General features: G+C 36.0%; 3 protein-coding genes across 3 annotated transcripts; 1 reads left to right on the top strand and 2 right to left on the bottom strand.

Annotated features, from left to right (window-relative positions):
• Positions 1 to 696: 696 nt before the first annotated feature.
• On the bottom strand, positions 697 to 2,088 carry LOC145107586 (uncharacterized). The gene is made up of 4 exons (XM_079044489.1): positions 1,664 to 2,088; positions 1,431 to 1,511; positions 1,216 to 1,355; positions 697 to 1,104 (listed from the first exon to the last, which is right to left on the bottom strand). Exons 1-4 carry the CDS (start codon positions 1,976 to 1,978, stop codon positions 867 to 869), a joined length of 774 nt encoding a protein of 257 aa, XP_078900615.1. The 5' UTR covers positions 1,979 to 2,088; the 3' UTR covers positions 697 to 866.
• Positions 2,089 to 8,523: 6,435 nt separating this feature from the next.
• LOC145105261 (uncharacterized) lies at positions 8,524 to 9,009 on the top strand. The gene has a single exon (XM_079042391.1). It carries the CDS (start codon positions 8,524 to 8,526, stop codon positions 9,007 to 9,009), a length of 486 nt encoding a protein of 161 aa, XP_078898517.1.
• Positions 9,010 to 14,452: 5,443 nt separating this feature from the next.
• On the bottom strand, positions 14,453 to 18,521 carry RDR2 (RNA-dependent RNA polymerase 2). The gene is made up of 4 exons (XM_079044488.1): positions 17,816 to 18,521; positions 15,826 to 17,720; positions 15,595 to 15,745; positions 14,453 to 15,283 (listed from the first exon to the last, which is right to left on the bottom strand). Exons 1-4 carry the CDS (start codon positions 18,353 to 18,355, stop codon positions 14,516 to 14,518), a joined length of 3,354 nt encoding a protein of 1,117 aa, XP_078900614.1. The 5' UTR covers positions 18,356 to 18,521; the 3' UTR covers positions 14,453 to 14,515.
• Positions 18,522 to 18,732: the final 211 nt, after the last annotated feature.

The following is an 18,732-nucleotide window of genomic DNA, read 5'->3' as shown; positions in this document are numbered from 1 at the left end:
AGGCTTGAATTTTATTGAAGAAAACCATTATCATACAATATGACTGAAATTTGTGTAATCTAATAAGCTTAAGAGAAAATCACAATTTTGATCAACGTTTATCTGTTTTTCTGTGGGTTGTGTATGTTCGATTTGAATTAACTGGCAATGGGCATATGCATAACTAATGGAATTGTGGTTGTATCTTAATGCCTCATTCATGTGCCATGTTTAAGTTTAACTGCTGCATTCTGCAAGTGGAGGTCCCTTTGGTTTGGGTGTTCACATGTGGGTTGTTACATTGCATATATGTTTGTCTTCTTTTAAGCTGGTTTGCTGATTAGATATTTGTGGTAGAGTACATATAGGGCTGTCCATTAAAGTTCATTACTCTTTTGGGTTTCACTGCTATTAACTACTAGAATACACGAAGAACAAATTAATATCACAAAAGTTTATCGGTTTGCTTTCTGATCATATATATCAAGGTTTCTTGCGAGTTCGTGTTTGTAGTTTTGCACTACTTGTGGCCATTTGGTTAAAGTCTGGAAAAGATGGTTTGATGGTGATATTTCACCTCAAAATATGATTATTTTAATGTACATAGTCATAAGCAGGCCCATTATAACCGGGATTTTTGACCCAAGCCCAAACTTCACAATAGGGCCTTTTGGGCGCCTCTCTACCCACTACCCCTATTTATCTATAGGGATCAAGTCTTCTTACACGTTAAGTCCATTACATCTCTAACACCAACAACAGCATACAAGAGTTATAGGCAAAAAAAAAAAAAAAAAACACACAATTTCTCTACAAGACCACCAAAAAAAGCACATGAATGTTTCAAAAATTCATGTTGAGAATATTACAATGAACGAAGGGCATTGCTAAAGAGGGAGTCGTTCAGCCTGGTTCATTGACATGATGCATAAGCTATGTGGAAGAAAGAAGTAAACAGCTAGAAACAAAATCACTCCAAGATCTGCTTCTTCACCAACTGCTGGTCTTGGAGGATTCACCATGTATATTTGGCTCGCACACCATAAGCAGTAGACACTAGCAATCGCTATCAGAAGCTTAGCAGAGTTAATCAATTGTTTTCTGATAGATTTTTCAGCCTTTATCCTAAATAGAAACAAAAAATGAAACTCGATTGAACCCCAAATCAAGATATATGACAAAAAAAAAACATAAATGTGGTTTAAGATTTCAGATCATAAGGTTAAAAAGAAGCACCTGTTGATTCGAAAGAAGCCGATTATTAAGCAGGTGCAGAGAAATCCAATTACAACAACAGCATCTGGATTGACAGGAGCACGACCTTTCCACCAACCAGTACTCAGTATCCAAGTGTACATGGTTGAATGCCCATTTTCCTGCCATATTTGATCTCTGATTAACTAATAACTCTTATCATTTTTGCCTCTATTATTATGTACACCTGAAATTACCTCAAACAGGTGATCTAAGAAGAAGTGGGATAAAGAACCAGCTGATATGAGCAAGAAACATTGGTTCAAGGTAAGGGGGATCTGCACCAGAGCATCCGAAACAGTGAAAATATTGTAAGAGCTCGTTGAATTTTAGGGCACAAAAACAATATAATGGAAAGATATAATCATGCTATGTTGTTTGTCAAATTGAAGATAAATTACAGCAAAGAATCGCAAACCTATAAACTGACCCCTGAGATGGAATCGAGATAACCCTTGGAGATGAAAAATCGTGAAGCACGAGCGTAGAGTAACGAAAGAGGAACGCCGAGGATCAAAACGTAAAAGAATGGATCGTGTATGTAAGTTTCGACGGAGGATCCGAATACACCACCCAAGCCAACGGTGGACGTCAGCCACTCGGCGAACGACCCGATGTCAGGGCCGAAAAAGGCGTTGAGTGCGTATACGACGCAGTGATGAGGGCTGAATCTGCCATTAGAGACGCTCATGAGAGCCAGGCCTGTACCTAGAGCATACATCATGTGTGGACCTGGTCCTGGCATTTCGCCGGTGGGTTTCCGGTGTATTTGCCGGACAACTAGTATCTAATCGTCGGTAAAAACCCACCCCGATCAAGGGATTTGGAAAGCTGGGACATGGGACCTGGGCTAGTCAGAGTTTTCGTTATAGATTTTCCAGGGATTACTTAATTACCCCCAAGGTTTAAGATAATGTATAAATGCCCCCTCAAGAACTGAAATTACCTTCAGACTCTTACATAAAAGACGAACAAGTGAAGAACATCTATATATTAAGAAATCAACACTAAAAGTTCTCTAGTGAGGAGTCGTTGAAGATACAAGATTAACTGAAGGTGGCTAAAAATCAACACTAAAAGTTCATAACAAAATAATAGAATAAAATGTGTCCGATGAAACTAAAAAAGAATTGTCTACAAACATGGACAAAATTATTGATTTGCACTTAAGGACTTAAGAAGGCAAGTCGAAGAGACTCAAAAGTTCAGCTCAAGGTCAACAATTTTCTATTTGTTAACCTTTGAAGTGTTGAATGATGAATACTTTCCAATTGTACCTCTATGGTGGTCGATGTAATTGCCAAATTAGTGTAAGAGTCATGATTAAAACTAGCATCAACTATTTTTTTTTTATAACGGTTAATGAGTGGTCAGAAGTTAGTATCATGAAGTTAATAGAATTCTACCAAGTGGACTAATCCCACATTGACTAGTATCAACTATCAAGAGTCAAAATTTACGCTAGTTGGAATAAATAAGTCGAAGCACATTTGTTTTTGTCAAATGTCCTATACAGGGCCGGTCCAAACGGTGGGCAACCCGGGCGACCGCCCAGGGCCCACGTCTCCAGGAGGGCCCAAAATTTCTGGGCTATGTATATAAAAAAATTATTACCTAAGTGATTTTTAGGACTTAAAGTTGGTTCAAACTCAAACTAGCTAAAAAGATAAATAATTTGGTTTGCTTGTTATTGTTAATTGAACGCATTTATAGTGAAGAATAAATGATATTTTTTTTGAATCTTTATTGTTTTTGTCTTTAATGGACCTTTTTTTTCTTTTCGCCCCAGACCCCATATACGTTTGGACCGGCCCTGGTCGTATATGATTATGAACCCTTAGTTTCACAATTTACAATGACAATAGACACATGAAATTCAACAGTTTACACCCATAGTATCTCGAAGCATGCAATAGGTTTTTAGTCAACCATTTGCTCCTCCTCCTTCGCCATTCCATCTTCAACATATATGAAATTATAAAAGAAAATAAAGACAAGTACTAACAACATATTGAGACGAGTTTATTGATGAGCAAGCTTCACATAAAGAATGGAGGAGATAATGAACATAGGCAACCAGAAGATGAGGGATGATAAGTACGTGTAACTCACTATTGAATCGTGATTATCGCATACAACTGCAATGACATACTTTGATCGATTGACATAGACATGATTATAAGGCGTGAACAATGATTATCGCAGACCATTGAAATTGTGATTATCACAACCTTATCCTTTTCTACTGCTTGATACTACTAGGTAGCTAGGTATACATTTACTAAGAAAAAAAACAAATGGGCCTGAAATCATACATTTTAATTGTAAATAGGCTAAATACGATTCCCCCAAAGACCTTTATGTCTTATGGAGTTATGGTGCCGCTTAGGTCGGCCAGGGTCATGCATGTCAACACATTATCGATTATACCTTAATTCTAATTCAAGGTTATTCAAATCTGACAAATACTTCCAACCAACATTAACCTTCTCCCATGCTTCTCAACTACAAGAAATGCTCTAAGATTATTATTTTTTGTGAATTCGTTATCGATTCAAAGAAATTGGATTAGAAGATAGTAGAAAAGATTGAAAAAAAAATGTTGATGCTACGGCGAACCACATTTGGGTGTGCACAATTAGATGTAACAACAAATTGGTGTCACCTCACATGCCACATAAGCAATGGTGATATAACACCAAATGAGGAAATTGTCACCATGTTAAGAGCATGTTATAACACCTATTAATTTTTCATATCATGATTTCTTTTTTATTTTTTTCGATTTTTTTTTAAATCAAAACAAATATATTTTTTTAAAACATAATATTTAAAAACAAGAAAATTCATTGCACTAAAAATAGATATAACATCCAGATTATAAATAAAAAAAACATTACAAGACAAAAATAATACATAATTTAATTTTCCTAAACAATACTATTCATCATCGTTACCGTCGAACATATAATCCGTCAAGTCTTCTCAAAGTTGTCTGTATGTATATGCGTCCTGAATATCAATAACTTTGTGCAAATATTTTGTTGTTCCTGGTTGAAATTGAATGTATCTGGACTCCATTGTGATATAGTGTGCAATATTTCGTCCTAGATCTTCTACGACCATATTATGCATTATGATACATGCATATATACATAATATATCGTAGTGTTTTTAAGTCTAATGAGCGTGCCGCATATTCAACTATGTGACACTTCACCTTAAAAACTCCAAAAGCACGTTCCACATCCTTACGTGCTCCTTTTTGTTTTCTTTTAAAAATTTTATCTCTTGGTTCGATCGGGTGACGAAATGCCTTGACGACTGTTTCCGTAAGGTAATACCTAAACTTGTATTCGTTTTCATTCACTGTGAAAGGAACGTTCGGTGCCTTTCCTAACAAAAGATCGTCAAATATTCGTTACTGATCAAGGACATTGACATCGTTGTTGGAACCCGCAACCCCAAAAAAAATGCATGTCAAATCCATAAATATTGGGAAGCAACAGCCTCTAATACCAACGAATGCGATCTGTGATGACCACTTGCATACTGCCCTTTCCATGCTACTGGATAATTTTTCCATCTCCAGTGTGTGCAATAATGCTTCCAATCATTCCTGGAAACCCATGTCTTTCTCCATGCGCCGCATACAATTCTTGTAAATCATGCAACGAAGGTTTCCGCAAATATACGTCTCCAAATGTTTCAACAACACCTCTTGACAATCTATACAAACTCTCCATTGCAGTTCTTTCGGATATTCACATATAATCGTTCATGGTATCGGGTGACTCCCCCATAGCCATCAAACAAATTGTCGCAACACATTTCTGCAACGTTGTAAACCATCGCCTACCTCTAGCATCATATCTCAATTAAAAAAATTCATACCTAACATGTATATAATGTAAAATTTTGTATTTATTTTGTGATAAAATAAGTATTAAAGTTAAACAAAATATACCTGCTTTCCAAGGCGTTGGCGATACGTAGGAATACATTCTTACTCAAACGAAATATTCTTTTGAACTCATCTGACCCGTACACACAATTTTCGGCAAAGTAATCTCGATAAGACATTCGGCTCCAACTTCACGATCTCTGTTTAACATCACACGTCTTGTGAGTAGTGGAGTTGGGTCTAGTTGTAACATCTCGTTAGTGTAGTACTGATACATCATATTGAAGAATATATTGTCATCGTCATCGTCGGACAAGTTGAAAGGGCCCATAATTTTTTTTGAAGATAATTGAAATTGAAATTGTGTGAAAAGAAATTAAGATAGATAGTAGGTATTTATAGGTAAAAAAAGTTATTATTATTATTATTTTAATTTTGAAACGGTCATATATTACCGTTGCCCAATCAAATTGCATGTTTACACTCGTTCTCGTTACAACTACGTTCACCATAGCGCCCCCTTAACGAGCAAGGGGCGGTGTTCCTTGCGTCATAACGTCGTTAAGGACGCCACCTCAGTCTTAACGGGGTAATATTGGTCCCATACTAGGTGCTCTTATGGATATTTGAAGACTTGTTTATGGATATTCGCAACAATCTTCTCTTGGGATTAGTCATAGTTTAGCGGGTTTTTTTGAACGGCAATCAAATATATTAGCACAAAAAAGGACTTAAGCGAGAAGCTGAAGTCAAATACAAGAAAAGTTCGATAAAGGTGACAAACACCATAAAGACCAATCAATATTACAAAATTTGGACATGTTCTTAATCCAACTGAAAGTGTTAATGTTAATATCATCCGCCAAAAGCATAACTGATCGCCTTTCATTTCTGAAGACAATTCCATTACGCGCCTTCCAAATCATCCATAAAGTAGAGTAAACAAGGGACAATCATTTTACGAACATGGGTATCACCTGTATGCGAATTAATCATATCCATAATACTTGTGCAAGAAAAAGGTTGATCCCTGAAGATACCCGACCACTCCACCAGCCACTTCCAACGAGATGCGACAAAGGAACATGAGAAAAAAGTATGATCGATACTTTCCTCACAGGAAAGACAAAAGGCACAAAGATTTGAAGAAATGCCAATACCACGCTTTATCAAATTACAGAATGTAGGAATTCGATTTTTAAACAATCTACAAATAAAACAATTGATCTTGAGCGGAATCCAATTCACCCACCTCATCAAGTTGTCATGTGACTCACTGGACCTATCAATTAATTGTCTCAATGCTTTAACAGAGAAATTGTTTTTGGAATCCCCTGTCCACTGCCATCTGTCACGACATCTATTAAAATGAACAGTACCCACCAAATCAACCATAGCCGAGAATTGCATGGATTCCCTACCTCTTCTCACATGCCGAGTCCATTCCCAACACCACACAGGCACCATATCATCTCCTAGATTCATCCATTCCTTCACTAAGCAATCTTTATTTTTTTCCAAAGCATACAAATTAGGATAAATATCTTTCAAAACATAATCGTCACGCCACATGTCTTTCCAAAAGTATGTCTTATCACCAATGTCAACCAGTCTTTTGAATAAGTTGGACAGAAAAATGCCCTTGTCCTCTAACTCAATAGCAATATAAGAAATGTAATAATACCATACACCATTTAAAAAGTATTTAGATTTTAGCAAGAGGCTTACCGTCAACGAGATTAAGATTATGAATAGATCGAATACAAGTAAACCAAAAGGAATCAATCTCGCCTTTTAATCTCCATCACCACTTGGCAAGTAAAGCCAAGTTGGCGGAATCAAGACAACCCACTCCAAGACCCCCATTGTCCTTAGGTTTAGTGACCACGTCCCATGCTACCCAATTTATTTTCTTCTTGTCATCATCACCACCCTAAAGGAAGCGCATTCTAATACTATCAAGTAAATTGATAATTTTTCGAGGAGCCCGAAACAAGGAGAAATAATAAAGAGGGGGACTATTACGTACCAAATTCACGAGTATGAGTCGGCCTCCAAAAGATAAGGACTTTGCTTTCCATTTCGAAAGCTTAGTCCTAAGTTTGTCCACCACTAGGGTCCAATTCTTAGAGAGCTTCATATTAGCCCCCACCGGTAAGCCAAGATAAGTGAAAGGAAACGAGGCGGGTTCACACTTGAGGATACTAGCCATCCTATCAATCTCCAAGTTATTAACACCCACTCCAAAAACACATTTAACCCCGAAGCAAGGTAAAAACATCGAAGCAATCTATTAAGGTTAATAAAATTTATCTCTGACCACTCACCAATGAAAGTAACGTCGTCAGCATACATAAGATGGGAAATAGTAATATCGCTATTAGGGAGAGAAAGACCTCGGAAATGGTGAAGATCACAAGCCGCCTCCATAGAAATATGAAGACCCTCCATAGCAATTATAAAAAGAAAAAGAGCTAATGGAAGAAAATAAATTATTTACTAGATAGTATCAAGTAAATTGATAATTGTACTAGTCCTAAAAACTAGTTGAACTTGATTGGTTGTTTGGATTCGGCTTTAACCACTATGTCCTTGTAATTTTTTTTTTATTTTGATGCTAGCTTTTTGCCAGTTGCTTAATTTATAATCCTACAATTAAGTGAAAAATTTAGAACCAACAATTTTTTTTAATCTTTTCTGTCTTTTTCTAATCCAATTTCTTCGACAGAGATCACAGAATATTTATTTCATATAAAAATAATATTTCACGAATATTGACCGACCTAAATAATAAAGATTATTTTATTTTATCTAGAAACACTAACTTGTAAACATAACGAATTTCAAGAAATAGTCTCCCTCCAAAAAGTCATTCGCAGATTACAAGTATTTTTCACGATTATTGTTTTTTGCAAATTATAAGATTATTTGATGATAAACTTTACGACATGATTATTTTATTATATATGTTATGGTTTTCATTTTAAACATTTTAGTGACTATCGTTTTATTTTTATACTTCGATTCGATAAATCGTAGAGGCGACAAAAAGGGTTGTTGGGACTAGGGACCCAATCTGGGACAGCCGTTAATTTTAATCATCCAATAATTATAGCGTTAGGTTTAGTGGACCAAGTCAATAAAATTCCCTATAGCTGTCTCTTTACCACTTTCGTTCAAAACTTTTATTTATTTTATTTTCTCATTTTTATAATTTTTATAAGCTTTAACATATAAAAATTATACACCAAAATTATCCGTTGCAAAGAGAACACCTACACTACACTAGCACTAAACCCTTCGTCTGTGTATATATCTCTTCCCCACAGTACTCCCCGCCATATCCAAGGGTTTCAAGGTGGAATACACCTCTGTATCTAATCATGATGACTCAGTTATCTCCTAGAGCCGTTGAATCTTACCAAAACTCCCCATCCTCCTCAGAAACACTCTTCCCTGATCGAACTTGTTGTTTCTGCCTACCCTATCGGTGGCGGAAAGTTCCGTCTTCGGAGGAGGAGGACGATTACAACAAATCGAATGGAACCCTGTGGTCACGAGGAATCGCCGCCTTGATGAAGGTTCGTGAGTGGTCGGAGATCGTTGCCGGTCCACGATGGAAAACGTTCATACGGCGGTTCAATCATAGCAAGAGCTTCGGTAAACAAACTTCCAAGTTCCAGTATGATCCTCTTAGTTACGCGCTTAATTTCGACCAAGGACCATTGCAAAACGGAGATCCGGAGACGGAGAACGAGTACATGATCCGTAATTTCTCATCACGCTACGTGTTGCCGCCGTCGACGATTCCGGTTATTGGCAAAACGCCGGTGGATCTGCGTAAGGATGAAATTGGTTTGAATTTTGTGTGATTTTTACTGCTTGTTTTTCTTTATCGTGATTAACGATGGATTGTATACGCTGTTAACGATCACAATCAAATTCCTTCGTAAGTTTTACTTGATCCAGTTTGACTTTGATTGTAATCAGAGCTGCTGACTGCATCAAATTCTCTTTTTCTTTAAATTTTTAAGAATTCATTGAATAATAATTATAGAGTAGCGTAAATCTTAAATCTGATTCCTTCAATATTAATTTTCTCGTAAATCAATGGGATAACGAACTCGGACCCATATACTCAAGGAACGAATTAAAGATGATACAATTTTAAAAAGGTTGTCGACAAATATGCTTTTTTTTTTTTTGGAAACAACAGGCACAATATCCCAGTTATCATTCCAGAATTGGGTCTCACTCCCTCTCCCCACTTTGACTTTAAATACGCTTACAATGTAGATGTCAATATCAAATATTGTTCCAAAAACCAACATATTTTGTTGCTTGTAGCATTGTCACCCCATAAAAAATATTTTTCTAATGCTTTCCAAATTCTTAATGACCGAGATCGGAGCTTTGAATAGAGAAATGTTTGGTGAAGGGTAATCCTCCGGCCAGTTGATAAAGTTCTAGTTTTTCTTGATCCTTAGTTTATCAATCACCCATTTCCAATTCCTACAAAGAGACATATTTGCTCCAACAGGCAAGTCAAGTATGTTAAAGGGAATGAGGCAACTTGACAATTTAGGATGTAAGCCATCGAGGAAATGTGAGTGGGATCAACGTTAATTGTAAATACTTTATTTTTATAGAAATCGACCTTAAGGCTTGAGGCTAACTAGATCGTGGATATTTAAGTGAAAACAACGTAGTATCCTAACTAGATCGTGGATATTTAATAACTTTTTTTTTGTTACGTTTCTTATTATAACACTTTTACTTGCATTTTGCCTTTTGAAAGAAAATAATGCTTGTAAGTGTAAACAACATTTGTAATTGTAGGAGTATTTAACATCTTCTTTGTATAGTTGACAAATAAACTAACATAAAAAATATCATTATAACCAACATGCTATTTTAAATTGTAAGATAATAGATTTATTCATCACTCAAAAACAATAGCATAGAATATATAGAAAATACCTAAATCGTAATAGCTAAACCCTAAAGGAGCCTAAACCCTAATCACTAACATCCCACAACATTTTAATCGGGAGGAGACAATTAAACTGGAAAAATAAACAAAAGAACAAAACATAAAAACTAGATGACTACAACGGTAACGGCGGAGACAGGATTCTAACGATGGCGGCTAACAACTACTGCTCGTCGGTGAAGAAGAGAGAAGAAGCAGCAACCAGATGCGATTCCATTGTAGAAGAAGATAAGGGTGGCGGCGACGACAACCATTGAATTGGCGGTGGAAGAGTCCAGAGAAAGAGAGAAAGACACCAAGAAAGAAAGATGACTCGAGTTGTGGCAAACAGGGTCAATTCCGAAAAGAACAACAACTACAGTGTTAATAGAGAGAGATGACTGCAGATCATAGGTTAACTCGGAAAAGAGATCCAAAGAAATGGTCAGCCGAGGAGGAGACCTCACCACAAACACCGTCTAGAGCTACCACGTGTCGTGGTACTTACTACACTTCCTTTCCTTCTGTCACGTGTCTCAACCTCACCACACGTGTCCAACATCTAGACACCTTGATGTGCCGCAACATCCAACACACGCGTCACGTCTTTGTATTTAACTTGTGTTGACCCGTTGACTTTGACCATACGTGTCGCGTCTCTTATATACATGTTTCACATTCATCTAATAATAACAACATACTTACGAATATATCATATCTTCAGTCTACTTCATAATTATACAACAATACACCTTTCATACACACATTCAAGCAAGATTCATGTTTTACCTCTCCCACTTGTCCCGTAACGAATTATACTTTTTGAAATGCACATGTTATGAAATACAGATGTTATAAGTGGTGACAATTTGAGTTCAATTGGAGAGGAACCTAGTTCAAAAGAGGTGTTGGCTAAAATAGTTGGTTTCATTACCTCAGTTACACGAAAAAGGAATTATTCTTCATTCGTTTCTTCAAAAGTGGGTGAAGGATGGCTCGAGGACTTAGTTCTAGAAGGATGTCTAGATTAGTGATTATCCTTTAAAAGGGATGTATCCTAGACTATACATGTTGGAAAGAAATAAAGAATGTTTGATTAGTGATCGTTGGATCTTGAACTGACGTAGAAAAATGAAGGTCGAAAATGCTCGATACTCGATTATGGTCCACTTATTGGGTCATTTGAGCCTTCGGTCTAACAGCAAAAAAAAAAAAAAAAAAAAAAACATGTATGGTACTTGGATAGAATCATGAAGTTGGAAACCATTCTACAAGGTGGAATAGATCTGTACCCAAAAAAAGATCAAGATTTTAGGCTGAAAGATTTTATAAACCAAGGTGCCAACCAGACTAAAATTTGTAAACAAGGTTATCGAGCTACACACGAACCACTATGAGAGTGTGAATCATTTGGTTGTTGGTGGGATTTTATGTTTTCAATATGGCATCAATTAGAGAGTTATTTGGGTGGATTCAATATCTTTGTCTAGTACGAAACGTTCAACCTTAGATGCAGTTAGACCTTTCAGTAGGGCGGTTCTGGAGCGAATCACCATTGATCCAAACCCTTTAAAAAATTTAAAAACATGACCCGCCCCACTCTAATAACCCTCAGGGTTTTCAATAATCGAATCCATACCCGTATCCTCCGAATCAACGAATATCTGACCTATTAACCCGACCATTTTTCAATATTACAATTTTACAATTTTGATGTTTGCTAGAAAATAATATTTATCAAAAAAGATAAAATGTCTACTTACAACAATATATACATTACTTAATACTCAAAATCAAATAAAATAAGAATTATATTTTACTTAGACATAGAGTTGCATACTTTAGCGTTATACATATATATATATATATATATATATATATATATATATAAATGCGCGGGTTATAAATAGAGCGAATCGACAATGATCTATACCTAACCCATTTAATGAAAGGATAAAGGGTATGGGTCACAAACAAGTAAACGAATCGAAAATTAAAATCTAAACCCGTAAAATTTATATGGATTTGGAACGAATCAGGATCAAAACTCGCTCCATTGACAGGTCTAGATGCAGTCATTATGACGACTTTGTGGGCTCTTTGGAAGTTACCATAATGTCTTGGTTTTCGGATCAAAAGTACCGAAGGGACTCCTTAATTGGTTTACTCATAGGAATCATAAACATAAAATCCATTGAGTTTCTTGGTTACAAAAGTTGGTCTTATTATATCTTTGTAATTGTTCCTTTCTTGTTCTAGATGTTTGCCAGTTTATGAAATTCAGTCATTCTAAAAAAAATTGCAAAAATTAGAGTATATTACTTTTTACATAAGAAAAATACATTAACTAAAACAAATGTTGAAGGGTAAATAACACAAAAGACACCAAGTTTACACCAAAATTCTAATTTGACACTGTTATTTTTTGTCTCAAATTTGACACAGTATTTTCCAATTTGTTACAATTCTGACCACTTGATCGGTCAACCCGGTTACTTACTGATGTGGCATGATGACATGTCAGTTTTAATGACATGGCATGCTGACATGTCAAAATTGATATTTTTTCCACAAAAGACACTAAGTTTTCATTTTTTCGATTTTGACACTACGTTTTTTTTTTCAATTTTGACACTCTATTTTTTTTATTCCAAATCGAATATTATTTTTTCTAATTTTGTTCAATGTTGACCATTTTCCATTTGAACCCGTATAAAAAAATTTATTTACATTTTAAACCATATAAATACATTTTTTTTTCATTTAAAAACCATATTTTTATATAAATACAATGTTTTTTTAACATTGAAAACATATGTTACGTATAAATATTTTTAGTTATATCATTAGAACCAAAATAACCATAAACTTTGAATAAGAATAACAAAATTTTATCAATTATCGCTTATGAAATATTATTTATTTTATTTTTTGTTGTAGATTTTACACATATTTTTATTTAAGATTAAAATAATTATACTAGGTATATAATGATGTCACATCTAACGTTCGTTTGAAGCATTGAAGAAGAGGTGATAAATATAGAACAAAATACCAAAATCTTCTGTGAATACTAAAATAGATGTAATAATGGTAAAATTTATCATTCACGCATATTTTTGAAAAAAATGAGTTGATAAATATGATTTAATGGGAGTCACACCATGCGAATTAAGACGTTCCTATTAATATTATGAATATTATATTAGATGTAAAAATTTCACGGGTTGCAAATCTGACCTCTGGGCCTTAATCGACTACACGCCTCCAAACCTCCAAACTCATTTTAAACTTGTGTATTTAATATAAAATACGGTTATTATATAACAAATACATATTTATCCATAACATTATGGTTTGAATGTAAAAAATAATAATAAATAAATAAAGAATCTTGTATTTATATAAAAATATGGTTTTTAAATGAAAAAAATGTATGTATACGGTTTAAAATATTAAAAAATAGAGTGTCAAAATTGAAAAAAAAATAAAATAAATTTAATGTCAAAATCAAAAAAAGTGAAAACTTAGTGCCTTTTGTGAAAAAAAAAATCAATTTTGACACGTCAGCATGTCACGTCATCATGCCACACCAGCAAGTAACCGGGTTGACTGGTCAAGTGGTCAGAATTGTAACAAATTGGAAAACACGGTGTCAAATTTGAGACAAAAAATAACACAGTGTCAGATTAGAATTTTGGTGTTAACTTAGTGTCTTTTGTGCTATTTACCCAATGTTGAACTAATATAAGTCTGGTATTATATTCTTTGAACCCATTGTATTTATGTCATTTATGACTTTAACTACCAATTTCAAACCTCAACAAACCTTTCAATAATAACCACCCAACTTAACCGTTTATTTAAGAAAATTAGTTTTTCATAGCTCAATTTATTGCCACTTTATTATATATTCAACTGTTGCTTCTATGATTTTGTTTTTAGTCGCAAATGTACTTTAATGTGGTTTATGTCTTTAATGTTTATGAGCTTAATTGGGATGTTATTATTTTGTTGGCAGTATATGTTACTTTTGATAGTTATGGAACAAATGGGCTAGTCACAACAACCTAAACGACTCAATGTTAGTTGGAGAGGTTGCCCGAGGTTCTATACTTCTATTCTCTAAGAAAAAGTGAACTCATAAATCTATTTCAATACAACAAACTGGAAATACAAACCAAATTTTGACTAACCTACTCCCTTATATAAAAACAGATATTACTATACTATTCATATAAATAAAATTGATGTCACACTTTTTTGGATGGATGAAAAACATAGTGCATGATTCTGAAGTAGTAATACAAATCGTAGCATCAGTTTGATGAAAGCTAACAACATCAGCAAATTCAGTTTCAATTCAACAAACACATTACAAAAGTCACATTTCACAATACCAATTTTCACATCAACATGTTCCTACCATTAATCGACTTAATCTCCAACAAAATATGACCCACAATCCATGGAAACCCCAAACACTTGACACTTCCATTACAATAATCCCTATGATAAGTAACATGATACCACGCAGCCGCCAACTTCTGGTGATCCTCCGCCTTACACGCACCCTCAAACCACCCTCTCGCCTCCTTATGCAAACTCTTAACCGCCACCAAAATCCGATCTTTTGTCTCCCCATACCTCCGATTATCCCGTTGCAAATACGATGACTTATTCCGTATATTACCCGTCAAAATCTCGTCTTCAGTTTCTGCTTCATAATAATTCATTAAACTAGTCAAAGCATCAAGATACATCTCTTTGTGCATCAATGCCATCTCGGTCAACTCCTTAAAGCCGTTGACTTCAAGATCTTGATCATAAGAATCTTGAATGGATTCCGTTGAATAAGCAGAAGCCGAGTTTTTGAGATGCTCGGATTCTTTTGTGGCACGATAAAGTTTCCCGAGTGGTCCTTGGGAGATGTACATGGGTCGGTCCCACCGCGCCATGAAATCGGGGAACTCATGTGGTCTTAAACCCCTAGGCATTTCGGCTGGTGCTCCTGTTTTGGCAAAATCAACCGCCATTGAGTGAAGTGTAGCTAATTGGAGACATTTTGAGCTTAATGCTTTCTCGGGTTCACGATCTGCATGAACCAAATGTGCAGTCGAGATTGCTCCGAGTGTATCGTTTGTCATGTAATCCACAAAAAACTTCCCGATTTCCTGCATCGGGTTTAGCAATTTTCAGTTTTTGTATTATCTTTTTGTCAACGGGAGCATAAATGCTCCATATGCTCCAGTCATCTGGATATCCGATATCCACATGACTGGAGCATATAACTCGGATGGCCGGAGCATAAAAATGTTCCGCCCATCCGGTATATGATGGAAAATAAAGATTAGATGGCTTTAGCATAAGCCATCCACTCTGGATGACCGGAACATTCTATGCTCTGGCCATCCGATATCAGATGATTGGAGCATTAAAATGCTCCAAATCATATGATATTTTGGCTACTAGAATTTTAAATTACCGCTAACGTAACGTCATGATCCATCAAACGTGGTCTTCGACCAGTGTAGTCCATAGGAGTCACGGTTCGAGGTGGGATTAAAGATTCATCCCAGCTAACAAAATACAAATCCCCATCAAGATCGCCACCAGAGCATTCATTCGGATGAGGCCTGTTAAAAAAAAAACACCAAATCATAATTACAAAAAACGTTTTCAACTTTATAAAAAGCAAGAATCAATCATTCATTACCTCTCTCCTTTTTGAGGAAACACAATGCAATCTTTATAATCTTTCTCATCTAAAGCAATCTCATAAACAGCTTCAAGCACTCTCACATCTCCAGGGTGAAGACACGGATTTCTTGTAACCACTACTTTCCCCATTACCACTGATGTAGCCTCATCCATCTTTTTGAAAAACTTTTGATCCCGGAATCGTAATTCCGACTTTGTCAATGTGATTCTAACATAAACTTGTCCATAATCCAAAACCCCGGATTCATCCAAACACCCGACAAGAATCCGCCCTTTTGGGACAAAAACCCGACACCTCGTTCTAAGATCCGAAAGCAAATTGTCATGATGAGAAAGAAGCATCATTGAAAGATATGGTTCCCGATTCGGCTCATAACCTTGAAGCAACATCTTTACAAGAATATCTTTCACATCATAATTCCCCAAACCATCCAAAACCACAAGTGCATCCTCTCGACTATAGAACATCGCGTTTAGAACTTTAAGTTGTAAATCTTGTAATGCCAAAAAAGCATCATCTTTCACACCCAAAGTTGAGAAAAGGGTAACAATTTCACGGTTTAAGTAACAAGATTGTGACTCGCTATGTTTTGTGACATTTAGCATTCGGTTTTTTGAGTCAAATTTGAGCATGCTTTTACGTAAAGATAGTTTTTTGAATGAATTTCGGTCGACACAAATGATGCCTTTATATCCACCATATCGGATTTGGAAAGCTGAAGGGGTATGTTTTAATCCGTATTTTGAAGCAACTTCTTTTGCGAAAGAAAGAGAAATTTTCCCAATTCCATCTGAAAAACAATAGTCAACACCATCGGTTTTGACTTCGATATCGGGAATTACCTCGACATGATGTGGTAACACTTCGATTGTTTGTTTAGATGTGCTAAATAATTGTCCCATTCTTGCAGCACATTTTGATACACTTTTTATACTTGTGAAACACCCCATCCATTTTCTTATACTTTCTGCTGTCACGTGTTTGTTAGAAGCAAACATCCATACAGAGTTTGACCGGAGTTGACTTGCAGAAAATGCTAAAAATTCAAAATGTTTTGATCCTATTGTAACCCCGTTTTGCATAATATCAAGTGTGCGATGGTACACCTTGGTATGGTGAGGCTTCGCGAAGATTCCTTGTTGGAGGTTAATTGAGATGACATTTGGCTGAATTTTACCCCAATCTTCATCAACAAATGTTACTCTTAGAAAATCAGAAGAATATTCAGAATAATGCTTGACTATGTAATTTGAAGCCTCGAGTTCAGGACCCAAGCAGTAAATCTTTGATGGGGTGATGTAAACTCTATGAATGCTCATAATCTTGTTTTGATTTGTTGATTTGGTATCTGAGATTTTGACGGTTTTACCCTTGGTGTCGAGCTTTTCTTTGATGAACTCGATGGGGTTGTAGCAAGTGACATGGGATTTATGCATTCTCTTTAAAATAGTCATGATGGACTCTGAATCTTGACTGATTATGAACTCGATTAGATCGTGATCTACTGAAGGAAGACTTAGTTTTTGAGTTTGAACCAGAGAGTTGAGTTGAAAGAGGATCTCGTATGGTAAGTTCAACTCTGGTGGACATTTTATGAGGGGGACTATGTCAGATGAAGTATGAAATTGTTGGCCTTCTCTCATTGACAACTTTATCAGATCTTTGATATAAAAAGGCAAAGTTTTGAAGCTATCTAAGGCTGGAGATCCATGTTTGAACTCCAAACATAATGTAGATGACTGACCGATGGATTTCTTGCTGGAGAAATCTGTGGTTCGAACCCATGTGAACTCAAATTCTTCCTTGCAGATATGGTAGCGATCGGAGGTGAATCTTGGTGAGACTTTGAATCCTGATAGTCTCTGGTATAGCTTTGGAGCATGTTTGAGCTACAAAGTAAACACAGATTCGATAATAAGTTCAATGTTCACCAGGTTCCATAAAGTGACATCAATGTTAACAAAAAAAGAAACAGATTGCATACCTTTAGAAGAACTGCAATGGGTTCTTCGCTATCAATACAGCAAGGAGAAGCCTCCAGAACATCACTAAACTGCAACTCTAATCTATAAAAATCCCCAGAATGTGTCACCCAAAACTCAAGACTCTTCCTTTCAGGCAAAACATAAGTTTTAACACCTTCCCAGGACTCCAAGACACACATGCAATCCATTTTTGGCAACAACCCAGTTCGCAAAAAGCCTTGTTCGAACCGATTATGGGGGTCTACCGGCCGGAAGATGACGTCATCGAGGGAATGAGAGAGGGAAAGGTTGAAACCCTTGAAGCAGAGGGCGCCCTGTCGGGAAAGGGACATCGCCTTGGATTTGGATCCTAGGGTTTCGAACTGGACACGACCAAATCCTCTGGACTTCCAGTTCTTGTGATCGGAGGAGATTTCGCAGGCGAATACCGTGGATTTTCCGGTGTGGCGTTCGAGGAAGTCGAGGAGGTCTTTGGCGGTGACTGATCGGGGAATGTTTGAGACTCGGACGGTGGCTGTGTCTCTCTGTTCTACCGCCATTTTTGAAGAGAAAGATGATGATCGACGATCAGCAGTAGGTGGTTTTAGAGGGGTTTTTGGGGTTCTGTTCTTCAGATAAACAGTAAGAAAGGCAAGTGAAAAGAATCCATCGAAAGGAAAGCTACCCTTGCGTCATCGAAATATGGTACTTTTATGATTCGAATAAAAAAAATTTAAAAATAAAATAAAATTAATATAATCCTTATTTCTAAAAATTAACGCCGATTGTCAAATTTTTTTTTTTTTTAAACGGTAAATCTCCTTAAATTCATATTTGTTCACGACAGGACTTGAACCCTCAACCTCAAGGAGGAAGGGCAACACCGGATACCAATGGGCTACAAGCCCTTTGGTCGGATTGTCATTTATATCGTTAA

The sequence above is a fragment of the Lactuca virosa genome, chromosome 4 (assembly GCF_052849685.1).
Source record: "Lactuca virosa cultivar CGN04683 chromosome 4, Lactuca_virosa_CGN04683_v6, whole genome shotgun sequence".
Taxonomy (NCBI): Eukaryota; Viridiplantae; Streptophyta; class Magnoliopsida; order Asterales; family Asteraceae; genus Lactuca; species Lactuca virosa.
This window is presented reverse-complemented; position numbering and strand designations above follow the sequence as displayed.

Excerpts from the sequence above, each read along its gene's own strand:
- LOC145107586 (XM_079044489.1), bottom strand. The coding sequence starts at position 1,978 with ATGCCAGGACCAGGTCCACACATGATGTATGCTCTAGGTACAGGCCTG. Across the intron at positions 1,512-1,663 it reads ATCTCGATTCCATCTCAGGG|ATCCCCCTTACCTTGAACCA; the intron begins GTCAGTTTATAG and ends GCTCTGGTGCAG. Across the intron at positions 1,356-1,430 it reads TCTTAGATCACCTGTTTGAG|GAAAATGGGCATTCAACCAT; the intron begins GTAATTTCAGGT and ends CAAATATGGCAG.
- LOC145105261 (XM_079042391.1), top strand. The coding sequence starts at position 8,524 with ATGACTCAGTTATCTCCTAGAGCCGTTGAATCTTACCAAAACTCCCCA.
- RDR2 (XM_079044488.1), bottom strand. The coding sequence starts at position 18,355 with ATGGCGGTAGAACAGAGAGACACAGCCACCGTCCGAGTCTCAAACATT. Across the intron at positions 15,746-15,825 it reads TTTCCTCAAAAAGGAGAGAG|GCCTCATCCGAATGAATGCT; the intron begins GTAATGAATGAT and ends TTTTTTTAACAG. Across the intron at positions 15,284-15,594 it reads ATCATGACGTTACGTTAGCG|GAAATCGGGAAGTTTTTTGT; the intron begins GTAATTTAAAAT and ends AACCCGATGCAG.